This window comes from Equus quagga, chromosome 2 (genome assembly GCF_021613505.1).
Source record: "Equus quagga isolate Etosha38 chromosome 2, UCLA_HA_Equagga_1.0, whole genome shotgun sequence".
Lineage (NCBI taxonomy): Eukaryota > Metazoa > Chordata > Mammalia > Perissodactyla > Equidae > Equus > Equus quagga.
Window position 1 is genome coordinate 29359561 of NC_060268.1, and position 18920 is coordinate 29378480.

At 34.3% G+C, this 18920-nt stretch overlaps 1 protein-coding gene and 1 pseudogene across 1 annotated transcript; both read right to left on the reverse strand.

Moving 5' to 3' along the window:
- Nucleotides 1-6681: 6681 nt before the first annotated feature.
- Nucleotides 6682-7608, reverse strand: LOC124233615 (olfactory receptor 4F3/4F16/4F29-like; annotated as a pseudogene).
- A 4421-nt stretch (nucleotides 7609-12029) lies between these two features.
- Nucleotides 12030-12967, reverse strand: LOC124236081 (olfactory receptor 4F3/4F16/4F29-like). The gene is given in 2 exon segments (XM_046654749.1): nucleotides 12030-12067; nucleotides 12070-12967. Coding segments are annotated over 2 exon segments (936 nt in total).
- Between the last annotated feature and the right edge of the window lie 5953 nt (nucleotides 12968-18920).

Consider the following 18920-nt stretch of genomic DNA (forward strand, 5'->3'; position numbering starts at 1 on the left):
AATGTATGACAGTTCTAGATGCTCTCAATCTCAAGAGCCCTTGAAATTACCTGGTTTTCTTTTTTTCTTATTTATTCATTTATTGCATTAATAACTAACAGTGCTAAGAATCTTTCCATGTGTTTGTTATCCATATATCTTTTTTGTTAAAGTATCTGTTCAAATCTTTTGCTAATGTAAATTCAGTCCTTTTTCTTATTTTTGAGAGTTCTTTATGGGTTCAAAATACAAGTCATTTCTCAAATATATGATGGACAAATATTTTTCTCCCATTATGTGGCTTGCCACTTCATTATCAGAGGAGAAATTTTTAATTTTGCTGAAGTGCCATTTATGAAATTTTTATGTTTAATGTTTTTGGTGTCATATCTTAGAAATCTTTACTAACCTAAGATCACAAAATGTTCTCCAATATTTTATTCTGGAATCCTCATAGTTTTAGATTTTACATTTAGTTCAATGAACCATTTTAAGTTAATTTTTGTGTAAGACGTGAGATATAGGTTGAGGTTCAATTTTTGCATATAAATGTTTGTTTCAGCACGATTTGTGAAAAGACATTGAATTGTGTTTGCACATATTTGTATGGGTCTATTTCTTGATTCTTTTTTATGTTACATTGATCTATGTGTACATCTTGAAATTCAACTTTGTTCTTATTTTTAAAATTGTTTTTGGCTATTCTAGCTCTTTTGTATTTCCGTACAAATTTTAGAATAAGTTTGTTGATATCTTTAAAATGTTGATGGTATTTCTAATGTGATTTTGTTGAATCTATGGATCAATTTGGCGAGAATTGACATTTTAACAATACTGAGTGCTCCAATGTATGATTTATTTATATCTTTGATTTATTGCATCATGTTTTGTAATTACTACTATACATATTCTGTTATATTTTTACTTAGGTTTCATGTTTATAAATGCTATCATAAATGGGATCTTTAAAAATTTATTTTTGGTCTCCAACTGTTCATTTCCAGTATACAGAAATAAAGTCGAATTTTGTCTATTGACTTGAAGCCTGTGACCTTGCTGAACTCACTTATTAGTTTTTGGACCTTTTCTTAGAGATTCCTTAGTATTTTCTATACAGAAAGTCATGTCTTTGGCATATAGAGACAGTTTTATTTTTTCCTTTGGAAACTGTATTTCTCTTCTTTCTCTTGCCGTTTTGCACTGGATGGGGCTTTTAGTGTGATGGTAAATAGGAGTGGTAAGGATGCACATCTTTGTCTTCTTCCAATCTTAGAATGAAAGCATTGTCTTTCACCGTTGAGTATGATGTTAGCTGTAGGTTTTTGTTGATGCTTTAATCAGATTAAGGAAATTCCCTTCTAGTCCTTTTTTGCTGAGGTTTTTTTTTTTTTTTTATCATGAATCATGTTTGATTTTGTCAAATGTTTTTTCTGCATCTATTAAGACAATCATATGATTACTTCTTTAGTCTTTCAAGTGAGATATAAGCGTTGAGCTAGCCTCTTATTCCTAGGATAAATCCACTTAGTTATGATATATCTATCCTTTATATACAGGTCTGATTTTGATTTTCTATTTTATTAAGCATTTTTGTATCCATGTTTATCGTAGATATTAGTCTGTAGTTTCTTTTCTTGTAAGATCTTTGTACGGTTTTGATATCAGAGTAATGATGAACTCATATATTGAGTTGGAACGTGTTCCTTTCTTTACTATTTTCCAAAAAATATTGTGAAAAATTGATATTATTTCTTCTCTAAATGTTTGATAGAATATGCCAGTTAAATCATCTGGACCTAGAGTTTTCTTTGTTGGAAGGTTTCTTAACGAAGAATTCACTTTTCTTAACTAAAATAAGATCATTCAAGTTATTTATTTCTTCTTGAGTCAGGCCAGGTGTTTTCTGTCTTTCAAGAATTAGAGCATTTCATTTTAATTGTTAAAGTTGTGGGTATGTTACTTGTAGTATCTCATTATTATCTTCTTGATATGCACAAAGTATATAGTGAGGTCACATCTTTCATTTCTGATAATGATTATTTAGTCTTCTGTTTTTTCTCTTTGTTAGTCTGGTCAGAAGTTTTTCAATTTATTGATATTTTCCAAAAGTCTTCTTTTGGTTTCCATGTTATTACTTTATAGATTATTCTATTTTCAAGTTTTTTTCTATTACTATTATTATTGTTTCCTTTTCTCTGTTTATCTGTATTTAATTTGCTCATTTTTCTTAATTTCTTAAGGTAGAATATTGGTTTAATAACTTCCTTATTTTCTAATATTAGCATTTAATGGTGTAAACTTTTCTCTAAGCATTGCTCTAGTTGCATTCCATTAATTTTGATATTTTATTTTCTTTTTCATTCAGTTAGAATATTCTCTAATTTCCCTTATGATTTCCTTTTCCGACCCGTGTATTATTTTAAGTGTGTTGTTCAATTTCCAAATATTTAGAGATTTTCCAGATGCCATTTTATTTATTTTTAACATGTAAAAATAAATTGTTAATTATGTTATTGTTAGAGAATTATTTTGTATGATTTCAATTATTTTAACTTTGGTAAGGTTTGCCTTGTGGTCCAGAATATGATCGTTCTTTGTGAATATTCTGGTTCACTTGAAAAAAGTATATATTCTGCTGTTGTTTGGTAGATGGTGCTACAAATGATGATTGGATCAAATTGTTTGATACGGTTATATAGGTCTTCTGTGTCCTGATTTTTCTGTATACCTTTATCAATTACTGAGAATTCTCTAAGTCTCCAAGAATAACTGTGGATTTATCTACTTCTCTTTTCAATTCTATCAGTTTTTATCTCATCTATTTTGCAACTCTGTAATTAAGGGCATGTATATTTATGATTTTTATGCCTTCTTGGTGAGTTGATCATTTTATAGTTATTTAATGTCTATATTAATCCCTAGTAACTTTCTTTGTTCTGAAGTCTAATTTGTTAGTTATTAATTTAACTATTCCCATTTTCTTTTGATTACTATTTACATGGCATATTTCCTATCCTTTCACTTTTAACATATACGTGTCTTTATATTTAAAGTGGGTTTCTCGTAGATATATTTATTTTTTTCCTAATCTGATAATGCTTGTCTTTAGTTAGTATATAGGCCTCTATATTTAATGAAATTATTAATATGATCATTTCGATCTACTGTTTTATCATTTATTTTCTGTTTGTCCCCTCTTTTTCTGTTCTTCTCTTTAGTGTTTCTGTCTCTTTTTGGATTATTTCAATATTTTTTATCATTTGACTTAAATTTTTATACTGACTTTTTGGCTATATCTCTTTGTTGGTGTGGGTGGTGTAGCTGTTTAGTGGTTCTCTAGAGATTACAATACACATATCTAACCTTTCATAGTCTACTTAATCTTGATATTTTACCAGTTCAAGCAAAATGTAAAGGACCTACCATCATTCTCAAGACCCTTCCTCTTTTATATTATGGCTGTCACATGAGTTACATCTACAAATTCTGTGATGTGAGTATCCCACATCTGAAAATCTCACGATTCAATGTTATAATGTTCACCTTTAACATTCATACATATTTTAGAGTCCTTAAGAGGAGAAAAATAATCTCTATTTACCAGGAGAGGTACAATTCCTGTTCTTCCTGAAGTTCCATTGCTTTCTGACCTTTATGTTTTTTTCTGAGTAAACTGCCAATATTTATATCATTACCTTCTATGTAATGTCTTTTTTTCCAGACTGCTTTTAGAATTTTTATTTGTCTGTAGTTTTATAAAGTTTTATTACAGTGATTCTGGGCATGGTTTTCTTTGAGTATATCCTGCTTGATTTTGCTGAGCTTTTTGAGTCGGTAAATTTATGTCTTTCAATTCATTTGGAAAGTTTGCAACCATTATTTCTTCAAGCATTTTTTTTTCAATACTAATCTCTGTCTCTTCTCTTTCTAGGACTCCATGAAAGGAATATTAGATCTTTTCATATTATCTCTGGGTCTCTGAGAATCTGTTCATTTCTTTTAAAATATTTTTAATCTCTGTTCTTGAAAGTGGATTTGTGTGTGTGTGTGTGAGGAAGATTAGCCCTCAGCTAACATCCATTGCCAATTTTCCTCTTTTTACTTGAGGAAGATTGTTCCTGAGCTAACATTTGTTTCAATCTTCCTCTATTTTGTATGTGGGATGCCACCACAGCATGGCTTGATGAGTAGTTTATAGGTCTGTACCCAGGATCTGAACCTGTGAACCCCAGGCTGCCGAAGTGGAATGCACACATTTAATCATTATGCCACTGGGCCAGTGCTTTGAGAATGGATATGTTTAAGCTATGTTCTTCAGAATGGACCATTTCTATTGATTATCTTCAAGTTCACTGTCTCTTTCTTTCATCATCTCTATCTGCTATTGATCTCATCCTATAAATTTTCATTTCAAATATTATATTTTAAAGTCCTAAAATTTCCATATTATTCTTATTTATAGTTTCTATATTTATGCTGAGAATGTTTATATTTCTCTTTGTTTAAGACATCTTTACCTTTCCTCATAAATCGTAGTAATAATAGTTGATTGAAAGTACTTGTCTGAAAATTCCAGCATCTCAATAATCTTGTGCTTGGTGTCTGTTGATTATCATTTCCCTTGGGAATTGATCATATTTTCCTGATTCTTGTATGTCAAATAATTTTAGATTTTATCTCAGATATTTTGAATATTATGTTGTGAGACTCTGGTTGAAATCCTCTGGAGAATTTTTTATTGAACCTTCTGCTTGTGGTCATTCCAATGTCAGTTCTGCTTTCAAAGTTTTTGCTATGCTGCTTTGAGCCTGCCACACTCATGTCACACTCATGGGTTAGCCTGATATTTTGGTAAAAAATTATACCATAGATAAGTTCACAAAGATCTTGTTATGCTGCTTTTGGTCTTTCTCATGCATGCGCAGCTCAAGAACCAGCCTTGGATGTCTGCAGGTGCATACACTGATTTAGGTGATCTCTTTCTCCAGATGTCTCATCTCAAAGAATTTTCACACACTCTTTGATTTGTGAGACTCTTTTTGATCACCATCTGACCAGAAACATGGAATTTGTCTTGAAGTTTTAACTGGCTGAATTCTGCTGAGCCGCAGCTCCATAACTAGGTTCTGTCTTTAGGATTATGTGGCAAGAAAAAAGAGGCAGAAAAAAATTATGAGAATTTCCTTCACATTTTTCATACCAGAGGGGCCTTCTCTCAGTTCCTTTGTCCAAAAGGATGGGGTATCTCGCAGAGTTTTAGCTTCCTGCTCCACTGCCATAGCTCTGAAACAAAGGCTGCTCTAGGATAGGTCAAAGAGAGAAAAGAGAGGACAAAAAATATTTCCCCCACCCTCTCCAGCTTGCAGAGACCACCTTTCCTGGTTCCCTGGCCAGATGGCTTGGTTTTCTCTTAGAGTTTTTTCTGCCCGTATCATGGCAACAATAGCCCTGCATTGTTCTTTTGGGGTCTGTTCTCAGGTAAAAGCAATGAGAGAAAAGGTTTTTTTTTAAAAAAAACTCACCCACTTGTGGGTTGCTTCTTCAAGTTTTGATTCTTCTCTGCAATATTTCAGCTTTTCCTTACTTTTGTTTTTCTTGCCTCTGGCTGTTTTTTTTTTTTTTTTTTTTTGTATTTTTTCTGGATTGTTTAGATGTAATTAATGGGAAAAATAGGCTATCCTGAGTTTATGATATTTGGCCAGCACTGGAAATCTCACACTAGATTTTTACAAAGTGCTACAAAATCTTCTATAAGTTATGTTATATTTATTAGATTCATATCTCTCTCCAATTATTACTCTTCTAGGCCATACTCTGTAAGGTGTTTCCATGTTTTCCTAGAAACAATTCCAGATAAACCGTAAGCACAACTCTATACATATGATAAACAAAAAAATAATGTTAAGGGGCAGAAGAATGAATGAATAAATTACTGGTTCGTGAACATGCATATGCCTGTGAATGAAAGGAAACCACTGGGTGTCATTAGTTTAACCTTTTCAAAATTCTCCCCATAAGGGTTATTATTACCAATAGAAAAAATATTGAGTGACCATGATGAAATTATCTAAGAGAAAGAATAGTGATAAAAAGGGCAGGAAGTCTGAACACAATGAAGCATGAGAGATTAGTACTTCTCTGGTCTGAAGTCAGACTGTTTTTAACTATTGGAAGAAAAATCCAAACAGAAAACTTCTCTGCTGACTATGTTCTCCAAATCATAAAAAGAAAATTGATGGCTTTAAAATAAGCCTGAAGAACTTGGACGAGCTATCAATGTTTTGCAACTCTTTAAAGGAATAAGAAAAAGAGCCATTATAGGTAAAAGTGGAGATTATCAACGGCAAAGTGAATAATTAGCACCTTGGTTACCTTAAGAGGTAGATTGTAAGAAAATACATGCATAAATTAAAGAAAATAATAAGCTGATAATCTTGAGAGAAAAAAAAGCAACCAGCTATAAAGGAATAACTATAATTAGCACATATATATATATATATGCCACATCATATGAATCAACATAAGTTTTGAATTAAGATTTTGTCCAAATCTTCATTGTTCTTAGGGAAGATGAGCATCCTTTAGGAGTGTGGTAACACCAAATCAATTGCTGATGCACTAAAGAAGCCAGTTCTAAAATTCTGGATACAGGTTACATAATGATCAGGATGAAGACCTCATAACATTATTTATGAAATCTTTCTAAAAATCATTAATGGTCTGAAAAAATCTCTTCATTGCTGCCTTCATCTCTTTATTCCTGAATGTGTAGATAACTGGATTCAGAAAAGGAGTGAGAACGGTATCAGAAAGAGCAAGAAATTTGTCCATTTGAGAACTTGGATGTGGCCATGTAAAGATAAACATGGTTAGACCAAAAAAAAAATAATACTACAGTGATGTGAACTGTTAAAGTGGAGAGGGCCTTGGGTGAACCACCTGAGGAATGCCTCCAAAGAGAAAACAGGATAAAGATGTAGGAGATGAGGAGTATTAAGAAAGAGCTAACACAAAGGAACCCACTGTTGAGAGTGACCATGAACTGCAATCTGTAGGTATCTGTACAGGCCAGTCTAAGGAGCTGAGGAAGTTTACAGTAAAAGCTGTCCAATACATTAGGACCACAGAAGGATAAATTAACAATAAATGCTAGTTGGAAAAGTGAATGATTAATGCCAAGGGCCCTGTCTGCAGCCGGGAACAAAAGGCACATTCGTGAGCTCATAATGGTCATGTAGTGGAGAGGCTTACATATGTAACATATCTGTCAAAGGCTATGGCTATGAGCAGCACCATCTCCACACCACCAATGACATGGATGAAGAATATCTGAGTGATTCAACCTCCAAAGGAGATGACTTTGCACTTTCTGAAAAGGTCATAAATTATCTGCGGGGAAGAAGTGGAGCAGGCACCCACGTCAGTGAAGGAGAGACTGGCCAGTAGGAAGTACGTAGGGGAATGTAAATGAGGATCAGTGGTCACAGAAAACTCAATGAGGATGTTTCCTGTCATGCTTGCCACATAGAGCACAGAGAAGAACACCAAGAGGCGAAGCTGGATCTCCCATGAGTGGGTGAGTCCCAGAAACACAAACTCAGACACAACAGAGTGATTCCCTCCATCCATTGATCCAACCAACTGAGCTGTGGCTGAAATTATGAGAACTAAGAAAATGAAAAAGAAATTGAGATTATTAGGGCTGGCCCCATGGCCAAGTGGTTAAGTTCACGTGCTCCACTTCCAGGGCCCAGGGTTTCGCTGGTTCGGATCCTGGGTGCAGACCTAGCACCTCTCATCAGGCTATGCTGAGACAGCGTCCCACATAGCACAACCAGAAGGATGTAAACTAGAATATGAAACTATGTACTAGGGGGCTTTGAGGAGAAGAAGAAGAAGAAAAGATTGGCAACAGATGTTAGCTCAGGGTCAATCCAAAAAAAAAAAAACTATGATTATTAGGGATGATAGTAGTATTAATTATTTATGTTGCACTGTTGACTTTACAAATGGGAACTACCTGGTTATTCAATTCTTCACACTTGCGAAATGATGATGATGATGATGACGATGGTGGTGATGTAGGCACAACTTAAGAGATCAAATCATGATTGGAACTATCAGCAAAGGCCCTAAGATCCTAAAATTAATAGGATAAATAGACAAGAAGAAAAGCTTCACAGATACCGGCAGCAAGAAACAGAATATACAGCAAGATAGAACACTTACTCGCAAACGGAGAGAGACTGTAAGTGGAAATACATTTATTTAATTACCCTTAAAGGGAAACTAGACAGGTAAACATATTATATGTTACCCTAATTTCTCATGTCAACACATTTCATCTCCCTTTTAGGGTCATGTTCATATTCTTCTCTCCATACAATTTACACTCAGAGAGAAGGGTTATGGGAAAACTTTGATGGCTCACCATCTAAGAGTGAGAGTTTTTGGAAACATGAGATTGAACTGAATTAAGAAGAAACAAACTATAGAATAGTATGCAGAGTGACATTAAGATAAATAAAAATGAGGACTATGAAACATCAGAACCAGGCAAGAGTAGTAAAAGAGGGAGAATATGGGCTTTATCAAGGATAGAATTTCATTCTTTTTCATCATGTCAGATCAAATTCACTGCCCTTCTAAATCTTCCCATTTTTTATTGAGGTAAAAAATGCACAACGTGAAATTTATCATATTAACCCTTTTTAAGAGTGCAGTTCAGTAGTGCTATTAAGTATATTCAGATTGTTGTGAAACAGAATTCCAGAACTTTTTCATCTTGCGGATCTGAAACTCTATACCCATTAAACAACTTCTTTCCCCCCTCCCCCCAGCCCCTGGTAACCACTATTATATCTTTTGTTTCTATTAGGTTGACTACTTTAGATACTTCATATAAGTGGAATCATATATTCTTTTGTGATTGGCTTATTTCACTTATCATAATATCCTCAAAGTTCATACACTGAATATTCCTAGTTAAGAGTTTTATCAAAATTTTACAGAAATATCTGCTGACTACATTATTCAATAAAGTTCCCGCTGGAGCCTTCACTTGGCCTGCAAGACTTTTATCCAGGCCTAATATATATACAAATATCTGGGATTTCATCTCACTTTCTGCTAAAGCATATGCTATATCACCACAAAGGATGTGACATACACCTGCAAATAGCTTCTCCTTGTCTGAACATATTAAGTTGCTATGGCCAGCACTTGGAAACATTGAAATACTAAGTTTTTCTTCATCAGTGCCTCAGCCTCACTCACATACTCCCTTTTTCTGCTCAGTGGTATCTCCATTCTTTTAAAGTACTCAGTGCTTTCCTTTATTATAATCTGCTCTGAATTGGATATCATCATGCTTATGGTGTCTGAAATCCATTCAGGTATGTTGTGTTTTCAAGATTTTTTAATTTTAAATGTAAGAGATATCATGTCACCTCGCTGCTCAGAATCCATCAATGGTCCTTCCTTCCTCAGAGTAAAAGCCAAATTCTTTACAGTGGTCTGCAGGATCCTACATGATCTGGCATCCCTTTACCTCCTTGAATATTCTCCTACAGTTCTCCCACTTTTTTACAGTAGCAAAGTCGCACTGGACTTCTTGCTGTTTCTTGAGTACACCACTGGCTATATCCTCTGCCTTCTCCCCTGATTTCTGCATTGCTGACTCACTCACCTATATCAAACCTTTGCTCAATGACACTTTGCCAATGGTGCCTACTTTGACTACCCTAATTAGAAGTGCAACCTATTCCCCAACTCTGGAGTTTCAGATTCATCTTAACTTACTCTATTACATTGTTATTGCACTCATTTCTTTTTAACTTACTTTAAAACTTGCTTGTTTATTTTGTTTATAATTTATTATCTGGATAGCTCTACCAGAATATAAGCTCTACAATGGTAGAAATTATTTCTTTTTTATATTTTGTTTACTGGTGTATCCCAAAAGCCTACACAATGCCTAGCACTTATTAGGCACTTGATATTTGCTGCATGAATAAAAAATTGAGAGAGAGGGAAAAGGGTGAGGAGGAATTGATGAGACAGAATCACTCTTGGGTATCTTGTTTTCATGACTGGATAGATGATATTGGACAGGACAGAGTTTTCAGTGATGATCGTGAGGACTGTTTTGAACCTATTCAGTCAACGGACATACAAGGCAGCCAAGAGGAGGTGTCAGAACATCTATTACATATGATTCTGGATCTCAGAAGAGACAAAATCCATATTTTATGTAACCATGTAGTATAAACATGTTAAAAATCAGAAGGGAAATGATTGTTCACTAAATGGTGCAGAGAAAATTAATAAGCAAATTTGAAAAATTTAGACCCTCTCCTATTTTTTACAGCGAAAATAATTTTCAGGGAGATAAACTGTTTTAGAAATACACGTTCATGAATATTCATTAGGTATTGCAATGGAAAAAGGCCTCGTAAGAATAAAACTATGAAGTCACGATTAAACAGCTTCATGGACTTGGAGTCACAAAACCACAGCTTTAGTATTGCAGAATATGATAGCTAAAATTAAAAGGAAAAATTGGGGGCAACATTTGAATACAAATATGTTGATAAAGGAGTTAGTGTCAATGAGCATATATGTGGGATTGGTAAGTTCATATGACAAAACTGATATTCTACTTATGGGGATGGGGAGTAAGAACTCTTCAGCAAAAGAAATTTATTTCTATTTCAAATAAGAAAAAACATATGTGACAAATTTTTTGCCTGCCTTGAATCATTTTTCCCCTTGCACTGATGGCTGTACACTACCTCCCCTATTTGGGAAATGCTCCTCCTCAAATTCATTTAGTATTTTGGAGCTGTCAACAGATAACCTTGGTCCCTGCCCATTGGCGTGGGTATGTGATCCAAACCCGGCTTATGAGAAACCTGTCATGGAGCTAAAGCAATTCCAGTTAGGATCCTTTCATTGTGTTAAAAAAGATGCTGGGAAAGAAAATCTTTCTATTTTCTATGAGATTGCTCTGCTGGAGTGATTTAAACTTGGAGTTATTTGAAGCATCTCTCCTCTCCCCATACTGTACATAAAGAAATCCATGTGCAAAAAAAGAAAATCAGACTACTGTAACCAGAGTTAAATTATAAAGAGGGAGGAGAAAAAGAAAAGGAGAAAAGATCAAGAGAAAAGGAGTGAATGAGAGAGTAAAATCTAAAAATGTGAAATTGAGTGCATTGCTGGAGTCCATGAGCTGGCTCCACTATTGGACATCTCAATAACCTGGATCAATAGGTTCTTTTTAAATATATATATATTAACTTTTAATTGTAGTAAAAAAACACATAAGAATATTTACCACTTTAACCATTTTTAAGTGTACAGTTCAGTAGTGTTAATTATATTCATATCACTATATAACAGATCTCTAGATCTTTTTGCTCTTGAAAAACTGAAACATTTATTTTGTTTTATTTATTTTAAGCTCGTTTTGATTGGATTCCTGAGACACATAATTCAAAGAGTTCATATTAATAACATTTGAAGAGGTAAAATCCTACAAAAATTGAAGAAATTTAAAACAAGATTCTATCTTTTTTTCCTTTTAAAGTGACAAGCATTTTTAATAAGTGATCATATTTGGTGCTTTGGGACAGGTACTGTATTGGAATGCTTCTCAGCAGGTACAAAACTTTGGGGAGTAAGTACAATACAAATAAAGGGTTTAAAATATTATTATGCCCTATTAATCCCAAATATACCAGTCTATAAGGGAAGTAATCTGAAAGGTAGAAAGAGGTATATGCAAGAATTTTCAAGGTGGAGTAAAAAATTGAGGACAATCTAATAGTCATTGAAGACAATTAGACAATCTAGTCTATTTTTGGGTAGAAGAATAGGCAACCATAGGCAGCAACACAATTTCTCAGCTAAGATTTTTAAAAGAACCACGATGTTTTAGTGTGGGACACCTAAATATTAGTAAGGTGCTTGGAAACTCCTGATATTGAAATAATAGAAACTTAACGTTACTCCAAGTCAGTAAGGAAACTTCATACTACTTTTGCCATTTACGAAATCCTTCTGTAAATAATAAGTTGATTACATACTTCTTCATTGCCACTTTCATTTCTTTGTTCCTGAATGTATAGATGACTGAATTCAAAAAGGGAGTGAGAACTGCATCGAAAACAGCAAGGAATTTGTCTAGGTGTGATGTGGAGTGAGGCCAGATATAAACAAAGATGCAAGGACCGAAGAACAAAATCACCACCATGACATGAGTTGACAAAGTGGAGCGGGCCTTGGATGAGCCACCTGAAGACTGTTCCCGAATACTGATCAGGATAAAAATGTAGGAGATAAGCAATATGAAGAATGATCCCAGAGATATAAAGCCACTGTTGGCTGTGACCATGAACTCTAAACTGTAGGTATCTGCACAGGCAAGTTTGATGAACCGAGGAAAGTCACAGTAAAAGCTGTCTAACACATTAGGGCCACAGAATGGCAATTTTATAACAAAAACCAGTTGAATCACAGAATGCATCAAGCCAATTATCCATGCAGCAACCAGAAGCAAAATACACATTTTCTGGTTCATAATAGTCAAATAGTGAAGAGGCTTACATATGGCAACATATCTGTCAAAGGCCATGGCTGTGAGCAGCACCATTTCCACACCACCAATGACGTGAAGGAAGAAGATCTGAGTAATGCAGCCACCAAAGGAGATGACCTTACGCTTCCTGAAAAGGTCATAAATCATCTTGGGAGTGATGACAGAAGAAACTCCCAGGTCAATGAAGGAGAGATTGGCCAATAGGAAGTACATAGGGGAGTGTAAGTGAGGGTCAGAAGTCACAGTGAGCATAATGAGGGAGTTTCCCATCATGCTTGCCACATAAAATGTAGAGGAGAACACGAAGAGGAGAAGTTGGATCTCCCAGGAATTGGTGAGTCCCAGGAACACAAACTCCGACACCACTGAGTGATTCGCTCCATCCATTGATTTATCAGCTGGAATGTTTCCAGATAAAAAAAATAAAAAATAAACTAAAATAGGAATGTTAATAATGTTTCATATCATAAATATTAATTATTCAAGGTCATTCACACTGTGAAGATTATATATCCTCTCAGTTCATTCTCAGAGCCATATCATCACTGAGTAAGCATTTTGCCTGTGGTACCTAAAGCAGTTGAGTCACTTCCACATGCAATATTCCTATCACCATGGCCTCCAGGATTATTCATCTATAAACAAGAGAACAGAACAAATATGAAAACATCATAGATGTGAATGGAAAGCATTGGCAGCGGCAGGGAACATGGTACAGTGCAACACAAAGAAAAAAGAAAGAAGAGGTGGAGATGGCATTTGCCAGAACTCACTGATTCTATTTTTAAATTATTCATAGAACAATTCTTCAGCCAATGAAGCTGTCTCATTTCTTAACCTGACTTCACCTCAGGCACGTAACATACCTTTTGTAATTATTTCACACCATTACCTATAATGACATTAGCAATTCACACAAATCTTACAGAGTAGCTGTGACCATTAAAGAACCTGGCAAAGGGCATAGAAGTGACTCATGAGTATGATAGGGCCAAGGCAAGTGTAGACAGATATCAATGGCACGGTGTATTTTCAAGGTCCTCCAGAATTATGAGAGTACCTAGAAGAAAGGTTAGCAGCCAGGACATGGCCAAAATGTGCAAGGGATGGGGATGGGAAGCTATAGGGAATCAAAAAAATTAAGGAAGCCAATTTGATTTATCTGTCCAGATTCTTCACAAACTGACATTTCTGAACCCTGCTTATAGCTATTGGAGTCCCAATCATTTAGAGTTTGCTGGGGATGAAGAAATGCACATTAATGTCATAGTTGTTCCTCATCTCCCCTAGCTTTTTAATCCCTCTTATCTCATCTTTCTAGTTCAAACCTCCCAAGTGTCCAAGATCCAATGCCAAGTCTGACTGAATCTGGGCTACCACATGAGTTTATCTACTTCTTACTCATTTTTGCAGGGAATAGACTATTACCACATGGCAGATATACTTTTTTGCCTGTGGGTTAAATAATTCTGTGTCTCAAAGCCTTCTGCTCTCATAATACTTAGATATGTTACCAAAGTTGGAGTTGAGAAAAGAGAACAATTGGAGCAGAAACAGTATCGGGCTTGTAAAATAAAGGTATATGAATGCACAAAAAGACTCAAACCTGGAATTGAAAGAGCAAGAGACACACAGCAATAGAAAAAAATGAATCCCAAAGCTTTGCCTTTTATTATGTGTGTTTATAAATGCACACATACACACATCTCAGTTGTACAGGATGAGTGAAATTGGTCATAAAACTACTATCCCACAAATCTTATTAGTGATTATCTAGTCCAAGCTAATCATTTACAAATGGGAAAATAGAAGTTCAGTGAGGGACAAACAACTAGTCATAGACAGATAATCTAGGTTTTCTAGCCAACATATGGCTTCAGATGTTACATACTAGAAAAATAATAAAGTGAGAAGAGAGAAGCCAAACTCTAAATCTACTCGGTCCAAAACAGTAGCCACTAGTTACATGTGGTTGTTAAACGAAATTAAAAATCTGTTTTCTCATTGGTATTAGCCACATTTTGAGTGGTCAATAGCAATATTATCTAGTAGTTACAGATTAGAGAGTGCAATACAGAAGATTTCCAATCACTAGTAATCCTTGCAATGCAAACCAAAATCCCATTTCCACCATTTTACATTAATTTCTCCCCTCTCTTATTCCTAGAAGTCAGAAAACTTAAATTTGAACTGAAAAATAATAATTCCCCACATAAAAATAAGCCACAATATATTGCACCATAGGAGAAGATCTATGGCCCAAAAGGCCACATAAGAGTCCCCTGGGAACTTCAGAGATGACTTTACGAAAGAGAAAGCACTTGATGTGAGTTTTTGAAAACTTGGTAGGAGTTTAATAAGTGAACAGGAGAGGGGAAGGTATTCTGAGAAGGTGTTTATTTAGAGCAAAGCCTTTGCTCCTCATCATAATTCTTCAATTGTTTTAATTTTATAGATTCTCTCTCCTCAAATATATTGTAAGTTTAAGGAGGGTAAGAACTATTTCTTCTTGCTCTTGTGTTTCCTAAAATACAAAATGAAATAAGTAGCAAAGATTTCTTGATCGTTTAGTTAATAACACTTCTCTGATATAACCATTTCGTCAGGTCCATAATTTTCCACAGTTCATGTTTTTCTAGTCTGCCATCTTTTTCCATTATGTCCAGCATGCATAGGAAATTTCCAAATTTAAAACTGAACATTAACATATTTGCCAGTCACTCCCAAGAGAATGCCTGATATTCTTGCTATAAATTTCCAACTGGGAAGTAGGAAAATGTCACCTCAAGGCTTATCATGATCCATAGTTTAACTTCATAAAGATTTAGAAAACAAGAAGAAGTGTGTAAAAAGGAAAACAGAAAGAGGAAAGAGAGACAGAGACAGAGAGAAAAAGAGAGAGAGGAGCAATAGATCCAATAGCAGCCAGCATAGCAATGAACTTTAGACAGTTTTTATCTTCCAGGCTTCACGGTACAATTTGTACCCATCTTCCATGCTGTTCTTAAAGGCAGTGTAGACAATAAAGATATTTTTTCACCAGATTTTAAAAGCTTCTGAAATAATGATAGAATTTTAGAACTGGAAAAAACACATTATTTGTGTGGTACATATTTACTAAGTTCTTTCACATATTTGATCTTTATAGTTACCTGTTAGATAAATATGTCCAACAGTGGAATTATTTTCATTTATGGATGAGTAATCTCAAGTTCAGAAAGGTTAGAAAGTTACCCAAATACATACAAATACTGAGTTTGGAACCAAAAATCAGGACTTCGGATTTCAAATACAGTGCTGTTTTGACTCTATCATGCAAATATGGTTATTTGTTCATGATCTAAAACAATTATTTCTAATAAAAACTTTAAAAAAAGAATTCCAAAAAATGTACATCTTCAACTTACACTGTTATATATCAATTATATCTCAAAACTGTAAAAATAAAAAAAAATTAAAAAAATTCTATTTTACTCAGAAGAATAGTCCACATGAACATTTAACACCTACATAATTTAACTTACCCAAGATTTCATAGCTACTAGTGGCAGAGACAAGACTTAAATCCTCATATTTTTACTACAAGTTAAGGGGACCGGGAAAGGAAGTTGCTGATTAGAATGGAAAAAAAACAAAATACACACCAAGGTTTTTATACCAGTAGAAGATTCAGCAAAATCAGGGGGCTATTTATTCATAAAAAGCTGTAATAATTGACAGGTAAGAAAGATCACAAAACAAAAATTTGTAAGTCATCCCAAATTTGAAGTCATGAGAAATATTTGCTTAAAGGATAACATATAAAAAACAAAGGAAAGTTAATAGAAGAACCATACACGGCCAAAGAAAGCAAATACATAGTATTTGTCATCATCCTTATTATATTACTATTACTAATATTTTTACATATTATCTGCCTTTAAAAAGCCCTGTTTTTGTGCAAATAACAAGAAACAAGGGAGAAAGGAATATCAAAGAAGTAAGTAATAGCTGCCACTTTCATATGCTACAGAATGATCAAACAGGAAAAGACTAAGAAAAAGGCATGGATTTAGGGCTGAGATTTCATTGGTACCATTAAAGCGAGCAGGTAAAATCAAACAGTAGACAGAGAATCAAGGTCTTAGGGAGGCAAGCAATGATGACAAAATTTGAGAAAGCAAAATTACAAATGACAATTTCAGCGATATAAAGAAAGATGTTTCGGGGGAAAAAGTGGGAAAATAAGAAAATATGGTATGTGTAGAAAATTTGTAGAATGGCAGAAATCTATACAGTTTCCAATCAACTGTGAGAATCTTGGAGAAGATGGGCATTGTGAACTTGGACAAAACCCAGCTGAAATACCTTTGCAACAGCCATTCAGGAATGCTCAGGAACTTAATGCTCAGAATTTTAGAGTAGTATATTTGTTTGGCATAGTAAGCAGAATGAATTATTGAAAGATACAGAGATCCATAGGGGCTAAAGGTCACATTGAAATTGTCTGACCAAATTACATACTGGCTAATACAACAAGTGAAACCAAAGATGAGTTGACATATGGAGAAAATAGAATATGGATGAGAGATCTTAAAAGCAGGGGCAGTAATTGTAAACTTATGGTAACTATCGTTCTCCCATATATTAATTCTCAAATCTGGATTCCCATTAAAAATCAACTTCACTTTCTTTCATGTGCTTTTCTCTATACAATTGCCCCTTCCTTCCTTCCTGCACAATTTCTGCTCCACATTGTCACGTTCTTCCTCTATAGAAGCATGGGAACGTGAGAAGGAGATTCTTCTTGTAGTAGAGGATAGTCCACCAACGCCTCTACCCCTCTTTACCATCACCACCTACCTAATCTAGCAAAAGATCAAGATGGCAGCATGGTCAGACAGTCAGAGAAGTTCCACAAGCTAAATTTTCTCCTGTGCATAAACTTTGTCCACATCCTCCCATCACCCTCTCTGGGAAAATAATCTGTGTAAAACACTGCCCTTTTGAGAGAGGTTACTAATTAGCTATAATAAAAGTGATGGCCAAGTAATGCAGTAGAGTTCTGGGATTCTCAGACTGACATCATCAGGCCAAGGGAATTGTCTCATAGGGTTATAAGGGAGGGAGAAAATAAGTATATAATTTTCTTATAAAAAGTAAAGATTTATTATTTTATTTCTTAGGTACTTTTAATCTTTATTTTATGATATGATCCAGGGGATATTTAATGGACAAAATGTATTTTCTAATTTTTAAATGGAGAAAAGTCCAAAACCTACCTGAAAAAAACAGTTGTAGAACTTAGAAATCTTGACACACTTTGTCAACTAAGTCTGTGTATTCAAAGATACGAACAACAATTAAGATTAGCAAGCACGAGTAAATATGAAAGACATAGAAGAATGAAGAAGGATGTGAACACCTGGAGTAGAAACAGATTAGGAGAAGAGAGACAGGGTGGAAACAGAGATGGAGATGGAGCGATGTGTGCACAAACCCTTTGCTTCCTGGAGAAACAACAGGAAATCAACCAAAAGAATTGTCAGAGTATAGCAAATTTGAAAAACATAATTCACCAAAAAACTATTAATACAAGGACACACAATTAAGAAGCTCAATAAGATAATTTAATTCCAAATAAGTCCCCAAATACAATTTTCCAGGATTTTAAATTATATTAAAGGTAGAACATTAAAATAAAATACATTTTAAATAATAGAGTATAATTTAATAATTACTGACATATACCTTCTTCTACTCTAGTAATTCAAATATAGTAGAATCAGTAGAAAGCCAAAAGTTGAATGAATTGACAATTCATAAAGGAAGAAGATTAAAAGGTCAATAAGTATGTAAAATGCAAAATTGAGGCAAATGTTTGGGGTATATTCTTTCAACATTATAGGAAGGCAAAGGCTACTCAAGGAGAGTATATTTAATTCACCTCAGTGTTAAATATTTATTAAAGAATATACTGAAGTTTTCTTGTTTTGCTCGTAGATTTTTTCCCAGAATAGACGTACATAATTTCTATTCAGTGAAACAGATAACCCAGCTATTGATGGCCTGTTGAACATTAACCAGTTTAATATCTAATTCACCAATTATGCTAAAATTTCTTTGGAAAAAGTACCTATAAATACCCCACATTTTTCACGCTTTATTGAGATATCATTGCCATAAAATACTGCGTAAGTTTAAAGTGTTCTCATGATGATTTGATATGTATATACATTGTGAATTGATTATTACATTAGGTTAGTTAACATCTCCATAACCTCAGTAATTACCATTTTGTGTGTGTGGTGATAACCTTTAAGATCTACTCTCTTAATAACTTTCACATATATAATACAGA